Here is a 23,352-nt window from a genome sequence, read left to right on the forward strand (position 1 = left end):
AGAAATATTTCTTAATAATGAAAACACCTGGAAGCCCCCAAAAAATGAAAACGCCGAAATCACCTAAGAAAAAATCAACTGAAGCGATGATGATCAACTGTCTTCTTCTGAAAAATGATCGAATGGATTTAGGGCAGAGTCTTAACTGAAAAAAGTCAAGTTTATTTACAAAACATAGTATGTACATACATAAAATCTGCCAAAGAAATCTGGAGGACAAATGATCGGTAAATTACCTGTTGAATGAAGTTTGACTCTTGCAAAAGATGCAATTGGGCTTGCCCAAAATATAAATGAAAAAAATAAATAAATAAAATAGCTAATAAAACAATAAGGAGGACGACTTACAAATTTAAAATCTGCATTCGAAATCTAAAAGTAGGTTTTAAGTCTTGAGAAACTTAAAATCAGTTCATCAGTTCAGAGTTTGAGGCCACTCTAATCTGAACAGCTTCATAACTTGTAGAATTCAGCAACATCATCATATTCATGACACAACAGCAACAGTGTGTCAATTTTAAATGTAATTTGTGCAAAAATTTCTGACCCTTAGAACTTTCAGAGATTTTTTCAAAGTTTGTGACTTGACTCGCAGATGATGCTTTGATTTTTGGACTGATTAAATTGGATTGGTGTCTGGCAGCTCTGGCTTCAACCAACATTTCTTTGAAAAAGGTGTTTGCTCCCTGACAATAATGCACTCCAAATCAATGCAAGTTGGACACATCAAAGAAAAATTTGCAGAAAATTCACGGAATTTCATAAGCAAAATGTTGATCAAATGTAAACTTCCAGAATTTCCTCTTCCCTTTGTAAGCACAAAAATAAACGAAGAATGTATTCAAGGGATGTGCAGCTTTTGAGGGGGGGGAAAAAAAACAAAAAATCCATCCACACACCATTCTGAGGTCTGAGCTACGAACAATGATTAGGGTGACCAGAAAATTTGAGGATGAAACGCAAACAAAATGCGATTATGTAGTATAAAAAAAAAAGGATATTAAAATAAAATTTGCTTTAATCTGGTGCGTTAGATTTTATTCTTTTTAGTCTGTCTCCAGTGTTATATTCTCAAGCTTTGGTAAGACTCAGAAATGAGAGAGATGATTGAAATCTTCAAAAAATGAAGGAGCATTTCTTAAAAAATCAAGATATTGGTGATTTAAATTAAAACATGTTTCAGATACACTTCGAAGAAAAAAATGATCCTTCAAAATTCAACTTTCAGCTCTTAACTAAAACTTAATGTAATTTTTGGACTTCTGACTCAATTTTCTCAAAATCACAAAAATGTGGCGAACACTGGAGGTGAATATGGTGTGATCAATCAATTGAAGATGAACTACTTTTACTTAATCACTCATGAAAAATGTCATAAGAGGACATCAGTGTGAATCTGAGCAACAAAGACATAAAATTAACTGTCGAGCAATCAAATATTTGAGAAAAAATGAAAAATACCTACTTACTGAATCATTAGCATTTGACCGTGCAACGATTAATGAAACTTGGCTTTCTGCATGAACTTTTAATTCCTTTCATCATTAAGATACATACCTCACCGTCTATGAAGACTAGTGACATGATCCAATATCAATCCAGGTTTATTTAGTCTAAATAAAAAAATTCTCAAAACCGTAGAAATTCAAATCCTCAAAACATGGATGGAATTAATTGATTCCTTGCAAAGGGACCTGAGTCAGTTACTTAATTTCGAAACTGTACCATTTCATTTAGTTACCTATGACCTGGTTGAACAGTCTTAGAAATGTTTGCTAGGTATTCCTCTACAATTATCATGGATTACTTAGCCTGTCAAAAAATACTGATTTTTCCCACAAATATTCAGCAAAGGTGTGTGAGACAGCAGAACAAATCACAAATATCAAGTTTCTGGACAAAAAGAAGAAAAAGAAATCTAAAACAACACTTCTCCCTTCCGGCAAGACTGCCAGTCATTTTTGGACTCCCAAAAATGCTGACATTGCGAAGCCATGATGAAAAATTTTGGTACATTCGAAGTGGATTTTGATTGATCAACATATTTTTATCAAATTTCCTCTGAGCATGTTGCCTGCAAAATATCATCACTAATACTCTTAAATACTTGGAACAAGCATACTTTTTTTTATCAAGCAGATTGGCCCAGGACAGTCTACTTAATAGGTTTTGAGAAATTTTTTAAATGTTTGCAACATCTGTTCTTAAGGAAAAAATTACCTGAGTGATGATACTGCTTTCTGCTTACTAGGCAACAGCATCTTTCTGCCTCCAGTAAAATTAATGACTTCAGTTAATACACTGGATGAAAGAGCAAAGTAGACTGAAGCCAAGCAAAGGGTTTGATCGTCTTTATCTTAGTTAAGAAATAACTTTTTCTCAATTTTACAAAACTTGACGGGAAGGTTCGAAGCTGAAATGTGGCCAAACTCTTAATTGCAGATCAGTACCTGAGAGACAATCAGCAAACTGGTCAGAGGAAGATAAATCATGTTTCCACTGGTTCCTTGAGTTCATCTGAATTTCTTCCACTCCCTCGCAGCAAGCACTCTTCACCCTGACACCGCACACTGATTTATTCTGATCAAATGGATGGTTACCGTTCTGGCAACTTGCGCAACAAATGGAATGATAAATACGACCATCGCATTGTACTCTCATCAAATTCCACTATCTATGAAACAAACCACTGGTTTTGAATACTTAGAGACCGGGAAATGAGTAAAAGGCTTCAACGGATTTTAATTGACCCGTAATCCCTTAGGATATAAGCTCTTTCCAAACTTACGGGCTGATCCAAAGACCTCATCTGGCTCCGTTGTCCATTAGTTGAAATTTCTCCATACCTAGAATTTCTTGCATATGGTTATCCAGAACACTGGCAAGATGTTGACGCTTGAACCTCAAGGATTCTTCAATTATGTCTTGGATGGTTTGCGCTTGGATTTGTGGGGAGCCTTTCAGCGACTTCACGTGCCGAAACAGGGCTTCATAATCTGAAAAAAGAGGAAACAAAAAGTTTCTAATGAGAAGGCATTAAAATACTTTTGAAGATGAATGAATTCAATTTAAGCTTACCAAAACCAAAGATTAACAAGATGTGGGGCTTACCAATTTAAATTTCCTTTGCCCGTATAATGGGAGGTAATCTGATAAAACAGAGTTCATCTCCTTTCAATGAAACTGTCACGCACTGTATCTTAAAAATAGAGTTCTAATAAAACTTCGTCCTACATTACGAGACAGACTTAAAATTCGCAGATAAAAACTCTACAGACGCTTAGCAAAATCATAGAGGGAAATGAAGAAAGAATGCTTCTTCATGGACCATTGAAATGTTGGATGTTGGGTGCGACAAATGCATGGCATTTTGAAATGGTCAATTTTTAAATAAAAATTTGATAGAATAAGAATTTAAACATAGATGCCTTGGAACATTTACTGAGATGGACCACCCTCAAATAAGCTAGCATTTGATTCGAGATTCGAAGCTACATTTTCTTCTTTGAAAGATGAGAGAAGACTCTTGACAACTAAAATAATAGTTAATATCGGGATTATTTTTCCAAGAATGTAAAGAGCTTTGAATTTAGGAGGCATTTCAGTTTATTACTCGACGTTTTGAAGTTGTTAATCTTACAAAAAAGTGGCTGAAATCTACAGAGAATTGAAACTGAGAGCTCTGAAATTCGTGCTCCATGATTCTTTTACATCAGATACTACCAGTAATGGACAACTGAGCTGGTTTGAAATCTGAGGGTGGAACCATTAGATTTTAATTAAAACTATAAAACACGCGAGGCTCAAAATACTCTGCTCACCCAGTCTCAAACGGGACCGGGGCTTCAAATAACCAGCGGTTGATCTGTTCAGTGGCTTCAGCGCAAAGACCCTCAGTGAATCTACAAAGGAATAGCCATCAGTTTTGCTGTACTGGGAAAAATAACCTTACCATAACCATGATTTAAGATTGATAGGCTATGGACCAGTAGACAAGGTATGATTCAAGCATTCTGATACATGTTTCTGAACCAAAATTTCACATAGAACACGATTCACACAACAGAAATTTCTGAAATCAACACATAACTAAGATGTTACCGATTTTAGTTTACATTGGTTCATTAGGTTTTGGGAATCTTGAATTCCCAGCTCACAAGAAGAACATGAGTCTACTTGCATCAAATCGCACACACTACGATGGTTATGGCAGGCTTCTTAATCAAGCTGTGTTCCCTCCCTGCCCTGTGTTGTTCCAAGTGTTAACAACATGCAACAGATGAGCCAAAGCACCGATATTGCGGTTGCCATAATTACATACCACACAGACTGTTACCGTAACAATTAGTGCGCAATTTGACTCGCATAGACTTCTGTTTTTTCATGAGCGGGAGGTTTAAAGTTACACATCAAGAAACTTTAAATATCTTAGTTAGTTAGTTTTAGTGATTTTTGTTGCCCAAGTTGTGTTCTGCGTGATAATTAAAGCCATTTCTTCAATGAATACTTGTCCCAAAAATTAAACGATTAATTGCTAGGTATTCAGTGCTCCTTTTTGCATTACACAATTTTACATTAAACTTTAATCTGAGGAGGGTGAGAGCTAAGCGGGCCACACATCAAACTGGTCGCTTTGATCGCACCAAATTGAGAGGATAGTTTTAAAAAAAGGAGCACACGATGAACTTACTCAAAACAGCAAGGTACAGGAGGACTACTTTTGTTGATGGATATCAGTGAGTTAAACTCTCAAAATAATAGTGACTGACAATTTGAGAATATTACGAAAAACCAACAAATTTTAATGGCTTAAATTTAGAAGTCCACAAGTGCTAAGAAAGTCAATTTTTAAAAAAATCCAAACTCAGATCGTGGTTATGTAAATTTTAGAATGCTTCAAAGTATAGGAGATGAGACCCAAGACAAGACATTGTGCAAAATCACACTTCTAATGCCAGATGGTAAATGCAAATTGTCGCTATTACAGGATTTGAAGAGCTGTTTCATCCTAAAAAAATTTATTTAGCACCAATTTTGAGTAAAAATTGAATTGCGGTATATTATAAGAAAAAATAAATTGGATCAGGAACTTCCATTAAATTTTGCAATATCAAATGCAGTTTTTTTTTAAAAAAAAAAAAAAAAACATTACACAGCTACTTCATCTGTAGCACCTGTAAAGTCACATTTCAATATCTAAACCGGTTGCACAAATCCCAAAAAATCAGTTATTTTCAGATATGAAGCTTGAAAATCTTACGCAGTTGACTAACCACTATGAATGTTGCCAATCTACCTGAACGCTTGGCGCTGAAGTGTGATTTTGCCGAGGGAAACTTCCAGCAGAGCCTCAAAAAATATCGTTATAGAATCATTTCATTTTGATACAAAGACAAAAATCAGTCTAAAAAAACTAGATTATGAGATATGTTTGGGCATAACAGTCTGTGAGAATGAAAACATGAAGGATGAAAACCGTGAACAGCTTCTTCTCTGATCAAATTGTTAAAAATGCTAAGTTCAATTCTCATAACTTCAATTTACGTGGATATTTTCAAAACCAACAGATTTATGGGCTGAAATGTTTGTTCAAAGTGCTCCAGAGCGGAGGCATCAATTTGGAGTACTTCAATACTGAAGTCCCTTTTCCTGTAGACGGTCGGTCATTTTGTGATGCTAATGCACCAAAAAAGGCCAGGATCCATCGTAAGTTTAAAATGGATGCTCAGAGGGAAAAAATGATCGGGACAAATTTAATGAGACTCTACTGGTGCAGAAAGCGTAATTGTCACAGAAAGCATGAAAGCAAAAACACTCGCCTTCAAATGAACCACAAGAGAGAGAGTAAAAGATTAAACGTCACAGTAAATTTTTCGTCACTGAAATTTTATAGAAATACGATGGGCGTATTTAAACATTCCTTTCAAATTCATCCCATGAGTTGAATGACAGTTTTTGTCTGAATTAATTCGCACTTTCTCACGTATTTTCTGATGGAGGAATTTCCCTGTGTGCTAACATTAGGACAAGAATAAAGATGCCCTGCATCAGAAGAGAAAGGAAATGTGTCTGTGAAACAGCAGTTTGGTTATTGGCTTAACTATAGGTTAATGCCAATGCCAAACAAGGCCTCTGTTGATTAAGTTTTTAACGCGAGTGTGAAGTTTGAATTTACCTACAGTTAAAAATATAACTACAAATTTTGATTTCTCTTTTAGAGAGATTTTAGAAGTTTTCAGTATATTCAATGTGTTCTGCTAAAAATTTTGGTTAGAAAACAAGTGCTGCAGTAATTAATCCTTACTCAGACCCGGTGGTTCATTCCACAATCTACACGGGCTTCACATGAGTAATTGACTCAGCGCAGAACATGGATAAAAAGACACAGATAAAACCAAACGAAAGCATCAGGTTGATATTTTCATCCATTAAAGAAGATAGAATACCTGCCATTTTGAGTCATTAGCAGGCATTAACAGGGCATTGCTATCTTTCGCAAGAACAACAGGTCATTTCTTCAAAAATCAACAAGAAGACTATCCATGCAATACTGTATCATTGAAAGAGTTCAAAATATGATTTTCTACAGAATTATTGAAGTTCTGTAAGCATGACAGGAAATATTTTTCATTCTTGGATTCACCAATCATTACAGATACAAAAGAATACAGTCTTCTGTACCAAGGCGCACTTTTTTGGCCTCAACTTCAGGCATAATTACCATGTATTAAGTAATACAACTACTTTCATTTCATTAATTTTTTACAAAAAGTAAGAACAGTTAAATGATCTGACACAGATCATGAATTAGGAAAATTCAAATATTCTTCAATTTTTTCAACTAAAAAAAAGAGAAGGAAAAAACAAAAGAACTTCTCTAGCTCATGGGAATGTTATCATGACTTATGACATTTGAAAAAATGATGTTGTAAAAATTTACAAGATGTCAAAATAGTTCATGTGTCATCTGATCATGTCAAAATAGTGGGCTACCCTAGGAATATCCTTGAAAATTTAACTTGATGCTTTCGAGAGAATCAAAAACAATGAAAACAAAGCTAAATAATTTTTCTTTAAAAAAAAAAAATAATAAAAAAAGGAGAAAAAACTGAATCAAGACTTTTATCAACATGATAAACATTTAACTTGTGGTTTTAACAACTGTTCCCAAGGAAGATAAAAACCAAAACCGAATCTCTTCAAAATTCTCGTAAACAATTAGAGGTATATCAGTGCTTTTCGTTGTACAAATCAGGTTCTACGTGGATTTTGATAAAGAAACATTTATCAAAATGATTATATTTGTACCCTGTCTAGTGGTCCATTGTCAAAATGTAAGTATTCTCGTTTCTTATGTATGTACTTCTCGAATTTGAATTAGAGCAAACTGAGCAACAGCCCCAATCATTAGTATCAGAACAAATATAATTTGATGAAGAGATCATATCTTTACTATTCAATTTATCTTCCTTAGGGTTGGTGTATTTGTGTAACCACAAATCTCGTTCCAGTCTCTCATATAGCAGCACAAAAAGTAACCATAGAAAAACAAATACACAAAGATTAGAGCGAATGAAAAAACGAGTGCCCAAGAGGAAAGTATAAAGCTAACTGTCACAAAATCATTCTTTGACGGTTATGTTGGGAATATGCTAATATCGAACTTGAATTGATGGGGTCATAAAATCTTTATTCCCTCTCCGAGACCAAGTTCATTAGAGCTCAAATGATGTAAGAGAGACTTGCTTCTTTCCAATTGGGCACTAAAAGCAGTGAGGGTGGTTTGTGGCTTTGATGCAAAAGATGCTGGTAATATTTGATAAGACCTGAGGTATGACAAATTTATCACTAAAATTCGAACATTACTGAACTTCCTGTTCTTCATTTTTGACGATTGTAACGCAACTTGCGGGAACGAAAGACAAGAAATTAACTTAAACAGAGCTCCAACGCTCTCTTCTTTATTTAAGTTACTTCAACAAATTACTTGAATATGAACTGTATTTGAAGTTCTTCCCCCTTAAAATGAAATGAAACACTTTGGTTCCTGATCATAAGAACTGCGATTCAGCACAATAGAGCAGACAAGATTATTATGGTATGCACAGAAATATTAGCTTGGTTTAATTTTCGCATAATTCGAAAAGGTTTCAAACAAACAAAAACTTTCAGCCCCTCACTATTTGATTGAGAAAGTTATACCACTTAAATTGTGAGACATGTTAGAGGCTTCTTTGAGTTTTGTTCCCACTTTCAAAAATTTATCACCTCTCCAAAATTGTTCGATTTCTATTTTTAAAGGGGTAACAGCTGCTTTTTCCAATCACAAATATTCTGCAACATCTTTTCTATCAGAACCTGATAATCGAATTGAGAGAGAACTCCACTGTCCAAACTGCACAGTCGCACAGGTCGGGAGGGAGGAATAGCTTCCGAGATACTTACTTCTGCCAGGTTTCTTAATCTCTTTAAACGCGAGCGCCCGCAAATTCATGTTATGCTTTTTAACCTGAGCTGAATCAATTATGCTATCAGCTTTACAGTTAGGGGGGAGAGGGGGAGGGGGAGGAGGAGGGTTATAGTTATGGTTACTGTTGGTGTATGCAGGGCTATAATCGTTGAACTCTTTGAATGGCGTCTCGAGCTCTTCCAGTTTTGGGGGCACAGGGTCTGGACTTGGCAGGACGCTGCGCTGGTTGGATTCACTCGATGCTAGGCTCCCATCGTACGGCTGGAGGATTGGTGGTGGCACATCTGCCAGCGGAGGAGAAGGTGACCGCGAGCCAGGTCGCTCTCTTTTCAAACTTCTACTAAGACTATCTGTTTGGGCAGAAACAAAACACACGATGCCAAAAATTATAACAGTTATTCATCACTGCTTTCTTTCAGCATCAAACATTTTCATTCGATTCCTATCTTTCCCTTAAGAGGTGGATAGTCCCTGATTTTTATTATTATTAATAGAGGTCAACATAATTACAGCAAGAAAAATAAAATAAAACGGAGGAGATAGATGAAGAGATAAGATTGATGAAAATTCCAAAATTTCTGTGCCTCTCCTGAATTCTTCCCAAGTTTGAGAGGAGAAAAAAAGAACAAGACTTTGGCATTTGAACCCTTCAGGCAGCCAAATTTATTATAAATCACTGTTGTTATTGTGAGAAGTACCTAAGTTCTTTGTGTTTTGCTGCTTGCAAAGAACCTTTTATCTCTATGACTGTTTTTTTACCAAAATTAACTTTTGCTTTACCTTTTCTACAGTTAGGTACACCACTCTCTTGGAATTTTAATCAAGATTCATTAATGAAGGATACCTACTTAAAGAAATGATTCCTTAATTTAAAAACTATCACGAAAGCATTGAAATATAGAAAAGGATTCATTGGGGTTATGTCCCGACATTTTAATGGGGTTCGTAGAGTTACGACCAAATTTGTAATTTTTCAGTTTCCATGAAAAAGATTTCTGAGATTTTGAGCAACAGAAGTTTGTTCTCTATAGCAATTAAAAGGGAAAAAGTGAACTGTTGCATAGTTAACACTTGCATTGAAGGCAGAGAAAATGAACCTAAGTAATGTCTTTAAAGTCGTTATTTGAAGCAAAGAGCTTATTTAGAGAGCCTCTCTATTGCCTCTCCTTGCACACTTGTTGTCTTCAATGTGACTGCAGGGCTAAAATCTTGATGAGGCTGCTATAATGTATTATGGAGATGAAGTAGTTACTTCTGGTTTATAAACAGCTTTTAAAACAAATTTACCTTTTCCATAATTTAGACTATTTTTTTAATTGTCTAATTCAGGACCAAGTAAGATATTTTCCATTTTTTGCGGAGACTAAGGACAGACCAAATTAGGCTTTTCACCATCTTCATTTTGAAATTGAAATGAAAAGTCAGATTTCTAAAACTATGACACCTTAAGCTCAGGGTTTCCAAAAATATATTCCAGATGCCCTTTAAAACGCTGAGTTCAGAATTTTTAAATTTCTTCATTCACAGTGACAAATTCTCATTCTGAAACATTTACCTCAAGATTTCTTTAACCAAACACAGTCTACTCCTATGGTTTGGAGCAAAACTGTTGATTGTTAGAACTTTTGACTAATTCTTTACGTTGAGTCAAAGCGGACTGTCAAGTTTAAAAACAAAGTGGTTTCAGCACAAAGAGAAAAGAGACACTGTTTGAAACCCCCATTTTTGATGACTTCACAGCTTTTTCAATAGATTTTTTGCTCACTAAAAAACCTAGTATGATATTATTCCACGTCTTAGACACAATTAAAAAAACTATAACTTTCTGAATGGTCAAGGACGCTAATTCGCATGACACTGATGAGGTTTCTGAGAGCTTTAAAAGGAACGAAACAAGTAAAGGATAGTTCACCTAGATCACCATTGACTAAAGGCATGACTGGCATGATTGGGGGAGGAGTAGGGGGTGGCGTCGGGGGAGGCGAGTCTCCACAACTGGAGCTGGTCACTGACGGAGATCTGCGGAATGTGACATGGCGTGGAATAGGACCCGCTTTGCGCTTGCTCGGCGGAGGCCGTGTCGGGGCCACATTTTCGCTCGCTCCTCGCTTGGTTCCTCCCTTTGCTGGTGAGCTACCTCCGCCTCCGACTAGATCAATATCAGCTTCGTCCACCATCATCATCCGCTGTTGAAAAAAATTACATTGCTTGTAAATTTATGTTCAAGTGCTGCACAGAAAGTAAAAGCTCCAAAAAATTTGGATTCCTGGTATCCTCATAAATTAAATGAAGAGTTGGGTAATAAATCAAATGTTAGGGTCGGGTTCGCACAAGAACTTAATACTTAAAGTTATTGTTATTCCGAAACTCACTTGAACGTTGTTTTGACGATAGGCGAGTGAGTTTTGTAATAATAATAACTTTAGTGGGTAATAAATACCTGAATTTCAGCATCAAACAATGAAAGAAATAAGTGATCATACATAAAAATCAAATTTCAGGAAATAATGTTGTTCTCAGGGTTTTTTTATATCTTAGAGCCTCGGTTTTTGGCCTTGACCACTTGCCTGTTCTCTCCCTTTCTCTGTGCTACTCTGAGGCTACTTGTTGCTCTTTGATTTAAACATCAAACAATGCAAAAAATATGTGGCCTTGCATAAGAATTAAATTTCAGGTAACATTGCTGTTTTTAAGATTTTTTTGTGAGACTGAGCAATTAAATTATAAACATATTTGTGGATACTTTGAAGTCCTCTGATGTATCAGTTGAAATAGAGTTTACCTTGTCGATTTTAAACGGATTTCCAAACATATGTTGTCTAACAGGCGTTGATTCTACTTCACGCAGTTGAGGCTGCATCCTCTTCAAATACTCTTGATAGTTGCCCATTTGACTGACAGGCATACTGTGCACATGATCTAAAATATGAAATGGCTAAATTAAATTTGCTTACAGTCAGACAATAACTTATTAAAATTAAAAACAAGGTGGTTAGAAGAAAGAAAAAAAAAATTATTCACATTGACTTGAATTAATTTTTACTAATGATTAAGTATTTCGTACATTGGTCACAAAATATTATTTTAATGATGATAAACAAATATAGATGTGTTCACAGTCCTTAATTCTTTCAGTACAGAATTCCTTTTTAACAGAACTGGCACTGTTAGAAAAATTAAGGTTGCCCAACAGTACTCTATCTAGGTGGCAAATCGGTGGCAATCTCACTCCACATTAAATTCAAAAATTATATGTTGAGCAAACAAATCTTAAAACTATGCTCTGATGCTTTTTCTTCCTCATGCATTTTTAAATCTAAGGGCTTATACCTACAACCAAAACTAAAGTATTATTCAGGGATATACTTTTACAAACGAAGTGATGACTTATTGTCAATATCTCCTTCTCCCTCTTTTATTTGCGATTCCACAGGTGTTCGGTTTGTGCAAACCAGCCTTGCCATTATCGAAACTGTGTTCTCAACAATTAAGACTCTAAACTGCAGAGTTTAAGGACTTTGAAGAGCTTTGACGAATATTTCTATCAAAAAAAAACTTGAAAATCAGGAAAAAATTCGAAATCCTGCCTGAGCTACTTGCAATCTTCAACTAGAACAACTAACAACTAAGGGTTCACACTCTTGCAAACCCACTCCAGGCAAAACTACAAAAAAAGATAAAATTCTGAATTATACAGTACCATCATCAATTAGTTTAGTCCTATTAAGCGCCGACTGGAGGAAATTTGACCTCATGCGAAATACTTGGTCTAATAATGTTGGACGGGGGATATCAAATGGGTTTCGGTAACTCTGTCTACCAGCTCGTCTATTTTGCAATCGATTCCTGGAAACATTCACTACAAATCCTCCGAAATCATTGAGTTGATCTCGCATGGCGCTAAAATTATCTAAAAGGACAGACAAAGAATGAGGAATTAAAAAGAGAAGGAGAGGTAGAGTAATATATACATAAAGTGATATAGTTAGTAATATTTAAGTGCTGTACATACAACAGCACTTAAATATATTAAATCGATATTTTTTATTTTATTTTTAGTTATTTTTTTTTCTCCTTCTCCTATGCTGTATATGAATCCTAGGGCAATTCCTCTTCTATTCTTTAGGCATCATTATCTCCTTTGTTCCTTACTTATTATTCTACATTAATGACTTAAAAAAACTTCACTTAAATAGAGCAAAATTTACTTTTACATTAAAAGAAAATGGAAGCACTAAAATTGTACGCTAGAGGGCAAAAGGCAGGATGAACTTTCAATTTAAATAATTTTTAACCACTCAAAAAAGGACCTGTTCCTTTGTATCTTTCCAGGTGGATTCATCTTGACATAATCCTTTTCACTTTTTCACTAAAGTATGAGAAAAGTTCCATATGAGCATAAATTTGAAACGTAAATCGTAAAGAAAGTTTGACTCATTGAAAGAAGTCTCTTTATAAAAAAAGAATTTTTTTTAATCGAAAATGCAATGAAGTATTGTCAGAATATAAATTGGCTACAGGAAAAAAAAGTAAAGAATCAAAGTAGGACTTACCTAAAAGGGCAGGATGAGAGATTAAATCCCTCTTGAGATGTGACCTTTGCGTTACTCTGATACCCTCTAACGCTGGCCCAGCTATTGGTTTATTATTGGAAGACAAACGATTGCTAACATCATTACATAAACTGGAACACATAATCATAATACATGACTGTAAACTCATGACACATACATGTAGATAAACTTCCACTTGAAAAGATGAAGCTGTAGAGGGGTTACAAACCAAGCACAATAATACAAGTGGGCTACATTTTGCAATTAGGAACTACCATTTCCACCTGATTTTAGAAAAAACACATGTTTCATCAATTTCTTAATACATTTAGATGTTTTTATAGACACGCTAAATATGGTAGTTACTGACTGCAAAATGTCAAAGTTTCCTAATTACAAATTCATAAAGCGCTTTGCAGACACATAAAATAATTCCAAATTTCTTTTGAAAGGGGGAAATTCAGGGTCTCTGTGTTCAAAAAATTTAACTTCCTTTTCACCTGAAAACCAAAGACTGCTTGCGTCAAACTGAACACTGAACTTATTTTGCTGTCCTCCTACATAAAATACTTTTTTTTAGCATCCTCATCCTCATTTTTTTTTAAAGTAAGTTTATGTGTTCTTGCCAAGAACCCACCTTCACTTATTTGCTAAACAATATGTCTGCTTATCAATTGTTAGTTTGCTCTTTGTTGATTTTGATTTTTCTTCAGTGGAAAATTGAAACTAATTTTAAAGTAGACAATAATCGCAAATCCTAGACTTGTGATTTGATTGAGGAAATTATTGATGTGTTCACTGCATTTAGCATGAAGATTTAATGAGATGACACCTCTAGTGATAATTCAATTCTAACCATTAATGGACTGCGTTAAACAGAAAGGAACCAAGCCACATCAGCTATTACCAAATTTAACAGGGGAATTTGATTGTTTACGAGAGAACGTTTGTGAGGATTCCTTTGGAAATTTTAAGGAATTTGCTTTGAAGCATGGAGAAGATTCATAGAAATTTGCACAAAAATCCGCACAACCGTCCTCATGTAAAAAATTGAATTGCCCGATTAAATTTGGCAATAGCTGATGTGGCTTGATTCCTCTCTGTTTAACGTGGTCCAAACAGTGGTCCTTTCAATGGACCTTCAATGGAGTTTCAACAAAGCTCCTCTCCCCATCAAGTACAGGAGATAAGGAAAAATCCGCTTTTCAAGATTTTATGATCCGGTAAGTAACTCTAATTTTCCAATGGTGCCTTGCGATAGTAAACGAAGATAAGCAACTGGTATGTTTCACTGGAAAATGCCATAACTGCATCACTTTGACGAAAAATGTCTTTCATGCATTTCAGGACAAGGAAATGAGGTAAGGTGGGAAGGTTTTAGCTAAATAATATGGGGTGATTTTTATTTTAAAAATTACGAATTAATTGAGGAAAATAGAAATATTCATGAAAGATCTATAGGGCTCTTTGATGTACTAAACACACAAAAATTAACCAAAAACAGTATTTACGTTGAGAAAAGAATGGCCAACAACTTTTACTAAGAGAGTTAAATTACAAAATGGCTGTAAAACTGAGGATACAAAATAACTGCGAAGGCACTCACCGATCAAATTCAGTCTTGGCTTGATTTTTTAGTCTTTTGAGGTAGTTTAAAATTGAAAAACTAAGGGAATTTTCTGCCGAGTCTGGGATCAAACTCTGAGCTAGGGCCGGCGGTGCGCCCATCCTTGTCAAAGCACGACGTAGAGGCTGCAATGAAAAACAATGGAGGGTAGGTTAGGACCACAATATAGGGGTATCCCTAGAGATATGCAATTCAGTGATGAGCTTTTTGCAATATAGACATCAATTTCCAAGACGAAGGTTCCCAGTTGTACAATTAGAGTAAGGATCAGCAAAACATTCAGGGTTAAATGGTGAAGTGTAACTATTACTCAATACCTCATACAAAACAATAGTTAAAAAGGACTTGGTGGTGAAATTTTTTCCAAATCAAAGAAAAATATGGGCATTGCGGCAAATTGCAAGATGTAGGTGACGCTAAGGAGTAAGATCTGAGTCAATCTTGAAAATGTGGGTAAACATTTCAATCCCTTGATTAATTTTGAGTTAAGGAAAAAAGCTTAGTAACACCCTCCCCCCCCCCCCCCCCCCAAGATGAAACAAAAAACAAAGGGAATAAGAGCAGATAATAGAGGTACACGAACTTACAGCAGCATAGTAACAAGGCATAGAATTGATGTACTTCTGGAATGCTGTCCGCCATTCCGGAGTGTATTTGAACCTATGGACTTTAAAAAGTTCATCTAACAACGGCAAAATGACAGGGTAGTTATACGGCATGACGAATAAATTGACACAGGACAAGTTTGTTGAGGATTTGAGGTAACCAAATGGATGAGCAGCTTCACTATTTTTATGACTGGATGGTATGAAAACCTGGAAGGTGAGAGATATTTGATTAGCTGCAAAAATTTCATTGTATTCAAACATGAGAAAAAAAACAAATAGAACATCATTATTATTGGCCTCTTTTTTATTCTGCTTTTCCATGTTCAAAACTTGGTGAATGATCGATTCATCATATCTCTACTGACTAGATTTTGAAATAAAGTCATCATCAAATTTCAAAGTCATAGTTCCTAGGAGAACCCTTCACAATGCCAGCTGAATTTCTTTATCAAATAATAAAATGTCACTAGTATGATTTCTTACAACTTTCTAAGCAAAATGAGCCTGTCAAATCCAGCATTTTAACAATTGATTTTGAAAAAAATTAAATTAAAAGTTAAAGTTTTGACATTTTTACGATTGAATTATCATAGAGATACGGCACAGCCGCTATGCTGGATCTGCAAAGCCTTTCTTACTAAAGCAGTTGACATTACAGATGCTTAGCATTTGTCTCACCACAAGGGATCACAGATGAACTGATAAACATTCTAAATTTTGAGAAAGTGTGGAGAGGAAACGGAAGGAAAAAATAGTCCAAAACTCAGATTTTTCAAATAAAAATATTTAAAAATACTTTTCATTATAGGATATTATAATTTAGTGAATACTGCGTTATCTTTCTTTCAGCATCTTACGGCAAAACGCACATAAAAATATTTTCACGAACAACATTTCCAGATTGAAGGATTTGTTGCAGCTGATATGAAACTTTCATTTCTTCAACGCCTTAATCAATTTTTCCAATTTTTTCCTCCATCTCAAAATAACCCATTATGGATGTAATTGAATGCTAAGAGATGATAAATAAAAAAGGGATTAAAATTTGAAAATACTCACTTGCCAACAAACAGTGGGCTGTTTACGGGCTAACATGTATTGAGTCAAGGGGCACGGCTCTAGCTCATACTTATCAAAAGGTAGATTTTCAATCACCATTGGCTCGTGACTTGTGCAAGTGAATTTCACATTCGGATGAGCTGAACGAGGTGGCTGGAAAAGAGAAAAAAAGCACATGGAAATTAATTATTTTTGATGAGTTCATTTATCAGAGCCTCTACCTAAAAAATCTCATGCTCATTTTTATTTTTGTTTTTAAGAAATTATTATTTAGAGGTTCTTGACTCCTACAGCAATTTTCTCTGCATGCTTCCTCTTTAATTTAGGTTGGAACAGGATCCATGGTATTTGTACAAACACTAAGATATTTCATGGTGATACAAGAAAAAAACCATGGACTTGTTGAGACTTTCGAACAAATTTTCAAAGATTTCGAAAAAACTCTGAGGAGGCATTAATGAAAAACTTTAAAAGGGTTGCCACAGAATTTTCCCTGAAATGGAATTATTTGACATTTTCCCTACAGATTGTGGTGGAATTCCCTGACAATTAAGAATATGAAGGATGCTTAAAAAGACATTAAAAAGGCAACCAATGACTCAACATTGCATGTTTGGTTCCACCAATGAAATTACAAAAAATTGGTGAAATTAAAAGTGAAAATAGAATAGTTTTCATTACCAGCGAGGAAGCAGTGGGGTCAGGCCAAAATGCCTCTGGTATTGGCCAGTATCCGACAGCAAACGCTTTCTGACCTGATCGAGGTACATAAATGAGCTTTCTGCAACTGTGCCATGCTGTATTGTTCAATGTTACTCCTAAAGCTGGGGACATGTTAGTTCCATTGTTGCCTGGTCTAGCCTGGAAGAAAAAAAGATAATCATAGGAGAAACATAGCAACTTCCTAGATAAAAAGAGCCGGGAAAATTTACTAACAGTAAAAAATGTTACAGTTGGAAGGATTGGTTCAAAGGATACACAACAAACGTTTTTGAACTTGTCAACCTTTCACAGTGAGCTGAATTTTACATCAACAACACATTCTGGCACATTTTTAGATTAGCAGTCAAGCTCTGAGTATTCAACTTGAGATTTGAATTTGAATTGCACGAAGTAGCAAAGATGAATACTTTTCGTAGTTTTAACACCTGCACCACTATTGTACAGTGAGAGACTCTGATTTCATGAAAAACTTGATGAATGAAAGTTTACTAAGAAACTTGTTCTGCATACATATTGAATCATAAGTTAGTGTCACACACTATCAATATATCATGGTCAGGTGTTGTGATTGGCTTATTAGATGACTTGAACCAATCACAGCACTTGACCTTGTTACATTGTTAGTAGAGTTTGATATTGTAAAAATAGGTAGCTATAAAAAATAATAAACAAGCACTTGCTAAAAGTGCCGGTTTAACTTGGCTCATTCAATATTACACAAGTTTAATTATTGCAACGATCCAGTCAAACAATAAAAGTGATACAAGAGCGGAGCAAAAATGAAGCAAGAAAGGATGTACTTACTCCATTTTGATTTATGTTGATTTTATCAGCGTGGTTAATTATATTGAGCCCGTCTTTACTGTCCCATTCCATCTCGATATCTCCATCTATATCTGGTTTTTCTGATTTGACTGAAAAGAAAGAGAGAAAAAACTGAGTAACTGATAGAGGTAGGACGCAAGAAACAATTTAATTTATAGGAGGATTGGGCAAAAACAGGACAAAAATTTGTCTAGATCTTAAAATTGCCAAATTTGGTTTAAGCTTTAGTGAGGCTTCTAAGAGACATCCTTCATTATTTGTTGTATGTAGTTTCCCATTTTTAGAGCATGGTAAAAAATTATAACAATGTGCAGCTTGGATACTTGAGATTTTTAAGAGGGCTAAATAGGAACCAATGATCTTCACCTTCCAGGCCGGCTTTTCCCAAATGAAGAAAGTAGAAAGAAGAGTCACATATTACGGCCCGGGTTAATATGTTGCCATCTGCGATAAGTAACTTCCATTTTACCAGCTTAGTTACAAAACAGCTTAAAACTTAAATACACTATCGAGAATGTAAATCTGAAGATAAAATAATTTACCAATTTTATAACAACTTACTTTCATTAGGTAAAGGCGGTGGATCAGGTCCCATCTTTTCAAAATTTATAACTACACCGCTTTGAACCTTGGCCACAAGACTGTCAATGCACTGCATGAGCATTCTATGCGAAGTGATGCAGTAAGACCGGCCCCCGGTCACCTCACACATTGCGTCGATTGGCGAGGAGTCACTGGGGACTAGTCCAGTGTCACGGTCCACAGCTGGGGTACCCGTAAGTCGTAAAACTAGAGAAAATAAGCGCTGGTCCCACCTGAATGGTTCTCGAGTCATCTCAGAGCCTGGAATCGGTGCATTCATTGGCAAAGTTATCTGAGAAAAGAGGGAACAAAAACGCCAGGTTAAAGCTCGACTGAAGAGATTTTAAAGGGTAATTTCACCTATACCAAGGGAGATGACATTTCTCAAAAATTGTACTTCGTAATTTTGTGTTCAGTAATTAGCCTGAAATATCAAATGCTCAATTCACTTTCTGGTTAATCTTCTGTTTGGAGAATTTGAATCTGCTGAGTCCAAATACTTACTATATTGAGTGGAAGAGATATCTGAATAAAAATGTAGGTAATTACTCACTTTCTTTAACTTTTCCCATGACCAAGTATTTTTACAAGTGGAAGAAATCACACTGGTAATAATATAAAAAGATGAAAAGGAAAATCTCTCCACATAAGTATAAGCTAAAAATTACTGGACATCCCATTTGAAGAAGTTCCTCAGAAACATAAAAGCATTCTAGCTCAAAATACATTTTACACCTTTTTGATGCACCATAAGAAAGGTCCCTCTCCAATTTGTTGCATGCTTGCAAAATCAGTCAAAAAACTAGTAGAGATCACTGATAATTCATTAAGCTACGATGGTGTACAGAACATATACAAAATTGCCACAGAACCCAAAAGATATTTGCCTTGGACTTATTTCAGTTTTTTTTTTTTTTTTGCAAATATGATCCAAGTCAAAGTTCATGATATTTAAGGGGCTTGGAAGACAATGCGCATAAGTGCAGTATAAGAAAAAATTGAGATATTAATGATTTCAACTGATACTAGTCTTAAAATATACTCTGTGAAAAATTCGCTTGCAAATTCCAATTATTGAACATTAAAAAGTCCGTTTGAACTTTCTCTTCGCAATGAGGATCCATGTAATTTCGAAACTCCAAACGCATGTTTCTCGAAATAGTAAAAACTGCTCTTATGCGCCTAGTCCTCCAAGCTCCTCATTTGATCTAAAAAATTGCCTTTCAGAAACATCGACTAAGAAATGAACGGATACAAAGGCAAACGTTGCTGCTTTTACTACTAGGCTAACCAGAATTGATGCTAATAGACTCCCTATCAAAGCATTACTCAGATGAACATCTCACCTCCTCTTGGACGCCAGAAGAATTTGATAATTTACCACCGTCCGTGATTACGACAATTAAGGCCGGCTCTAAGAAGAAAGGACTTCGACCCTGGCCATAAGTATCGATGCCTGTTTGCATTCTATTTATGTTCAACACATCAAAGGCATGTCTTAAGGCAGCCCCCATTAGGGTCATATCACAGCATTGCAAATTCTTCAGCTCCGTCATGAATGTTGTCAGGTTTTCTTTCCACCCAGCCTGCAAAAAGTTACAACTGTAGGTTACACTACTGCATTCAACACTTCAAAGAATTCTTTGAGTGAGATTCATATCATACTTTGTGATCTAGCTATAAAAAAAATTAACACAATTTAGCAGACAATTAATCATTCAAATAGACAAAATACAACAGTCAACTAGAAAAATGTTGAAATCTATCTTAGATCTAAAATTATCACTCGTTTAGATAAGTCACATGGCTAGTCTAATTCAGCTCTTAACTAGATCCCAGTTCTGTCTAGATCTGCTAGTTGTGGAATCAAGAACTTTTTGCTCCCCTGATTTTAGGCACTCTCCATGCACGAATCCGTGCATGGTTAATCAAATTTCCTGAACATGACTCATATTCGACTTTCTTCATTCCACTTAAATAATTGACTCATTGCTGCATTTCGGCCTGCTTGCTTCAGGAAACTTTGAAGAATTTCAAATGCACGAAGCTCACATTACTTAAATCAATTGAGTGAATAGGTAAGCATTTCCAGACTTGATTTTTTAGCCTTGCAACTTAAAAAATTCTACAACCATGTAAACAAAGAAAGAAAAGAAGTATTCTTACTTTGATATTGGCTGGTGGTTCTTCAAAGGTGAGTAACATATACCTGTCACCACGACTTTCTGGTGATCTCTGGCGAACCTGCAACAATCATAGATAGGTACACTATTAATTATCATCTTCATAAGACTTCCTACTTAATATTAAAATTTCTGTTACACACCTACTCTATGGCATGACGACAGTGAAACTGCAAAAATGCGTATCACAATCAAGACCAATCCACACAGGTCAGTCATTCCCGAGGACGAGTTTTGGTACTCTACTGCGCAGTGGCGTAGTATTGAGTGCCTGCAATGTATTTCTTATGGGAGCACCCATTGTGACGTAGCATTGAGTGCTGCGAGTTAGGGCCGGGCGGGGGAGTGGATTTCAAAAAAGCTGCGCAATGACTGACCTGTGTGGATTGGTCTTGATCACAATAGCCTTGTTTCGAAATCTGCGCTCCTGGTTCATTTATTGAAAGGAGACCAAAACCAACATCATGACTTGAAGTTTTTACAGATATTCATCGCGGAGAGAAGAAAAATGGCTGAAATTTTTACAAAATGACATTGAACAAGCAGTTTTCCAGATGGAGGATAAAGTGTGGCTGGAAGTCTGCAAACCAAGATACATATTTCTGCAGTTTCACCATCAATGAGTAGCTTGAGAAGTGATGTTCTAACATTCCTGACAGACAAAGAATTAAAAGACTAATCTTACAACAGAAGTATCTTTTGTTTGTATCTTCGGGTTCCCACGTAGCACAGCAACCTGTAAGGTCTCCTGGTAATGTTTTTCTTGAGTCAACAGATTACGATACGGCATGAATGTATAGCACAAGTTGAAAAATTTGGAGTTGTACATTATCGGAGTGGTATCCTTCGAAAAGAATTGAAATGTTATGTTTGAGTCTTTTCATTTCAAAATGGGGAAAAAAAGTCGGACCCACAGGGCTCAAGAGAGATAGCTGCATACCGGATCAACAGACAGTTGTTTCATCTTGGTATTTCTGCAATAAAATTACATTGAGTAATAAGAATGATAAGAGAAAATTGCTGGCGCAACACATACCACGGCCCCAAATGCGAGACCAGACAGATTTGGGTGGTGCTGCTTAATAGATTAAAGGAGGCCATAAGTACAGCTCTGCTGGCGAAAAAACAGAGAAGATCGAATGGCTTAATTGTCATATTACTCACATAAGGAACGGATGTGAGACGTTTCATCACAGGGGGGGTAAGGGAAGCAAATAGGTTAGGCAGGGATGCTTCAGCAGGAAAATTTTGGAAACACCGAGAAAATCTAGAGTGGAAGGAGTTAAGATCTCTGGAGAGAGATGATATGACTCCAAGAAGATGCGCTAGAGGAGCAAGAAAAATGGATATAATTGACGCGCTGTAAAATGACTGATTAGGGGAAATAGGCCTACATACCTTGACAAACGTCTCAACTGCAGTTTTGGCGACATCCAGGAGAGTTGGGTGACCACTTGAAAAGGCTCTTTGATTCATTGAAGCTGATGTATCAATTAAAAACACTATTATAGTCATTCTGAAACCCTAAGTGACGGAGGAATACATTTAAAAAAATAATTAAATCTAAAGCAATTCTATCGAGCGTCCCTGACATCTGCACATGTTGCGGCAAACCATCGCGGAGCGCTGTCGTTAATCGACTGCGGGGCGCGGAGGAAATGCGAACTTATGAAAACCATCTGCAGCGCTACGCGCGGTAGGTACAAGAACTAATCGTCAAATACGCGCTTAATTTGAATCCATTAAAACTAAAAAACCGGCACCCATAAAAACTAAAAACTGGTAAATACGTTGCAACTTTTTGAGACAAGTCGGAGGTGCAGTTACACGAGCAATTTGGATTGTTAGATTTTAAAAATTTCGCTCACCCAATTATTTCATTATTTTTTATTTATTTATTTTTTATTATTATTATATTATTTACATGCATCAACGGGGTATTCCATACCCCCCAGACCCCCCGCTGGGAGGTTTATCCCCCCCTCCCCCTCCAGAACCTTATCCTACATACTCCACTGAAACTACGTATCTCGGTTTGCAACGTTAATGCAGACTCACTGTCATACTGTGATTTTTCTTCTCTGTGCGAAGAAAATTTTGTGAAAACGGAAAAACTTTCGCACGGGGGCTTCTCCATTTAACGAAGAAAGCCGTGTGCATGGGCAGCACTACTTGTACTTCCTATTTTTATAAGGGTTTACGACTTTACTATGTCTTAGAATCCATCATTCATTCTGAGTAACCTTTTATTCTTCGTATTTTTCAATTTTCCCAGAATTGAAACAAAATACCTATTCAGAATCGCAAAAAAAAAAATTTTAAAAACTTTAAAAAAAAAACCAAAAAAAAAAACCAAAAAAAAAAAAAAAAAAAAAAACACTAAGAAAAAGAAAAAGCGAAGAAGTGGAGATGTATGACAGCATTGATTAAATGAATTCAATTTTTTTTTTTTTTTTTTTTTTTTTTTTTTTTTTTTTTTTTTTTTTTTTTTTTTTATAGTGAGCAAGTAGCTTAAAACCACGCCATACCTACATTGGATTTTCCAATTTTTCTAGACCTCCGCAGTTATTTAAGAGGGGGAGGGCTCCGCTACACTATAGGGGCCCCAAGATCGCATCAGCACCCCGAGAATATCAGAGCCAGACCGACAATGCACAGTACTATAGACATGAGTATGAGGGCTTATATTTAAAGGAAGTTTCTGAATAAAAACGAAATCGGA

At 35.8% G+C, this 23,352-nt stretch overlaps 1 protein-coding gene across 2 annotated transcripts; it reads right to left on the reverse strand.

The window, feature by feature from the left end:
- Nucleotides 1-141: 141 nt before the first annotated feature.
- Nucleotides 142-22,284, reverse strand: IntS6 (integrator complex subunit 6). Of its 2 annotated transcripts, XM_019040376.2 has the most exons (16): nucleotides 22,029-22,284; nucleotides 20,614-20,691; nucleotides 19,794-20,033; nucleotides 18,427-18,739; nucleotides 17,845-17,954; nucleotides 16,999-17,178; nucleotides 16,318-16,470; nucleotides 15,238-15,465; nucleotides 14,630-14,775; nucleotides 13,024-13,154; nucleotides 12,171-12,380; nucleotides 11,253-11,389; nucleotides 10,383-10,656; nucleotides 8,446-8,820; nucleotides 3,822-3,902; nucleotides 142-2,996 (listed from the first exon to the last, which is right to left on the reverse strand). In XM_019040376.2, the coding sequence occupies exons 1-16, from the start codon at nucleotides 22,143-22,145 to the stop codon at nucleotides 2,806-2,808; spliced, it is 2,964 nt and encodes a 987-aa protein (XP_018895921.1). In that variant the 5' UTR covers nucleotides 22,146-22,284; the 3' UTR covers nucleotides 142-2,805. The 2 variants fall into 2 exon arrangements, with proteins under 2 accessions (XP_018895921.1, XP_018895922.1); XM_019040377.2 differs by lacking the exon at nucleotides 3,822-3,902 and having other exon boundaries at nucleotides 22,029-22,283.
- Between the last annotated feature and the right edge of the window lie 1,068 nt (nucleotides 22,285-23,352).

Source organism: Bemisia tabaci, chromosome 1, assembly GCF_918797505.1.
Source record: "Bemisia tabaci chromosome 1, PGI_BMITA_v3".
In the NCBI taxonomy this organism is placed as follows: Eukaryota; Metazoa; Arthropoda; class Insecta; order Hemiptera; family Aleyrodidae; genus Bemisia; species Bemisia tabaci.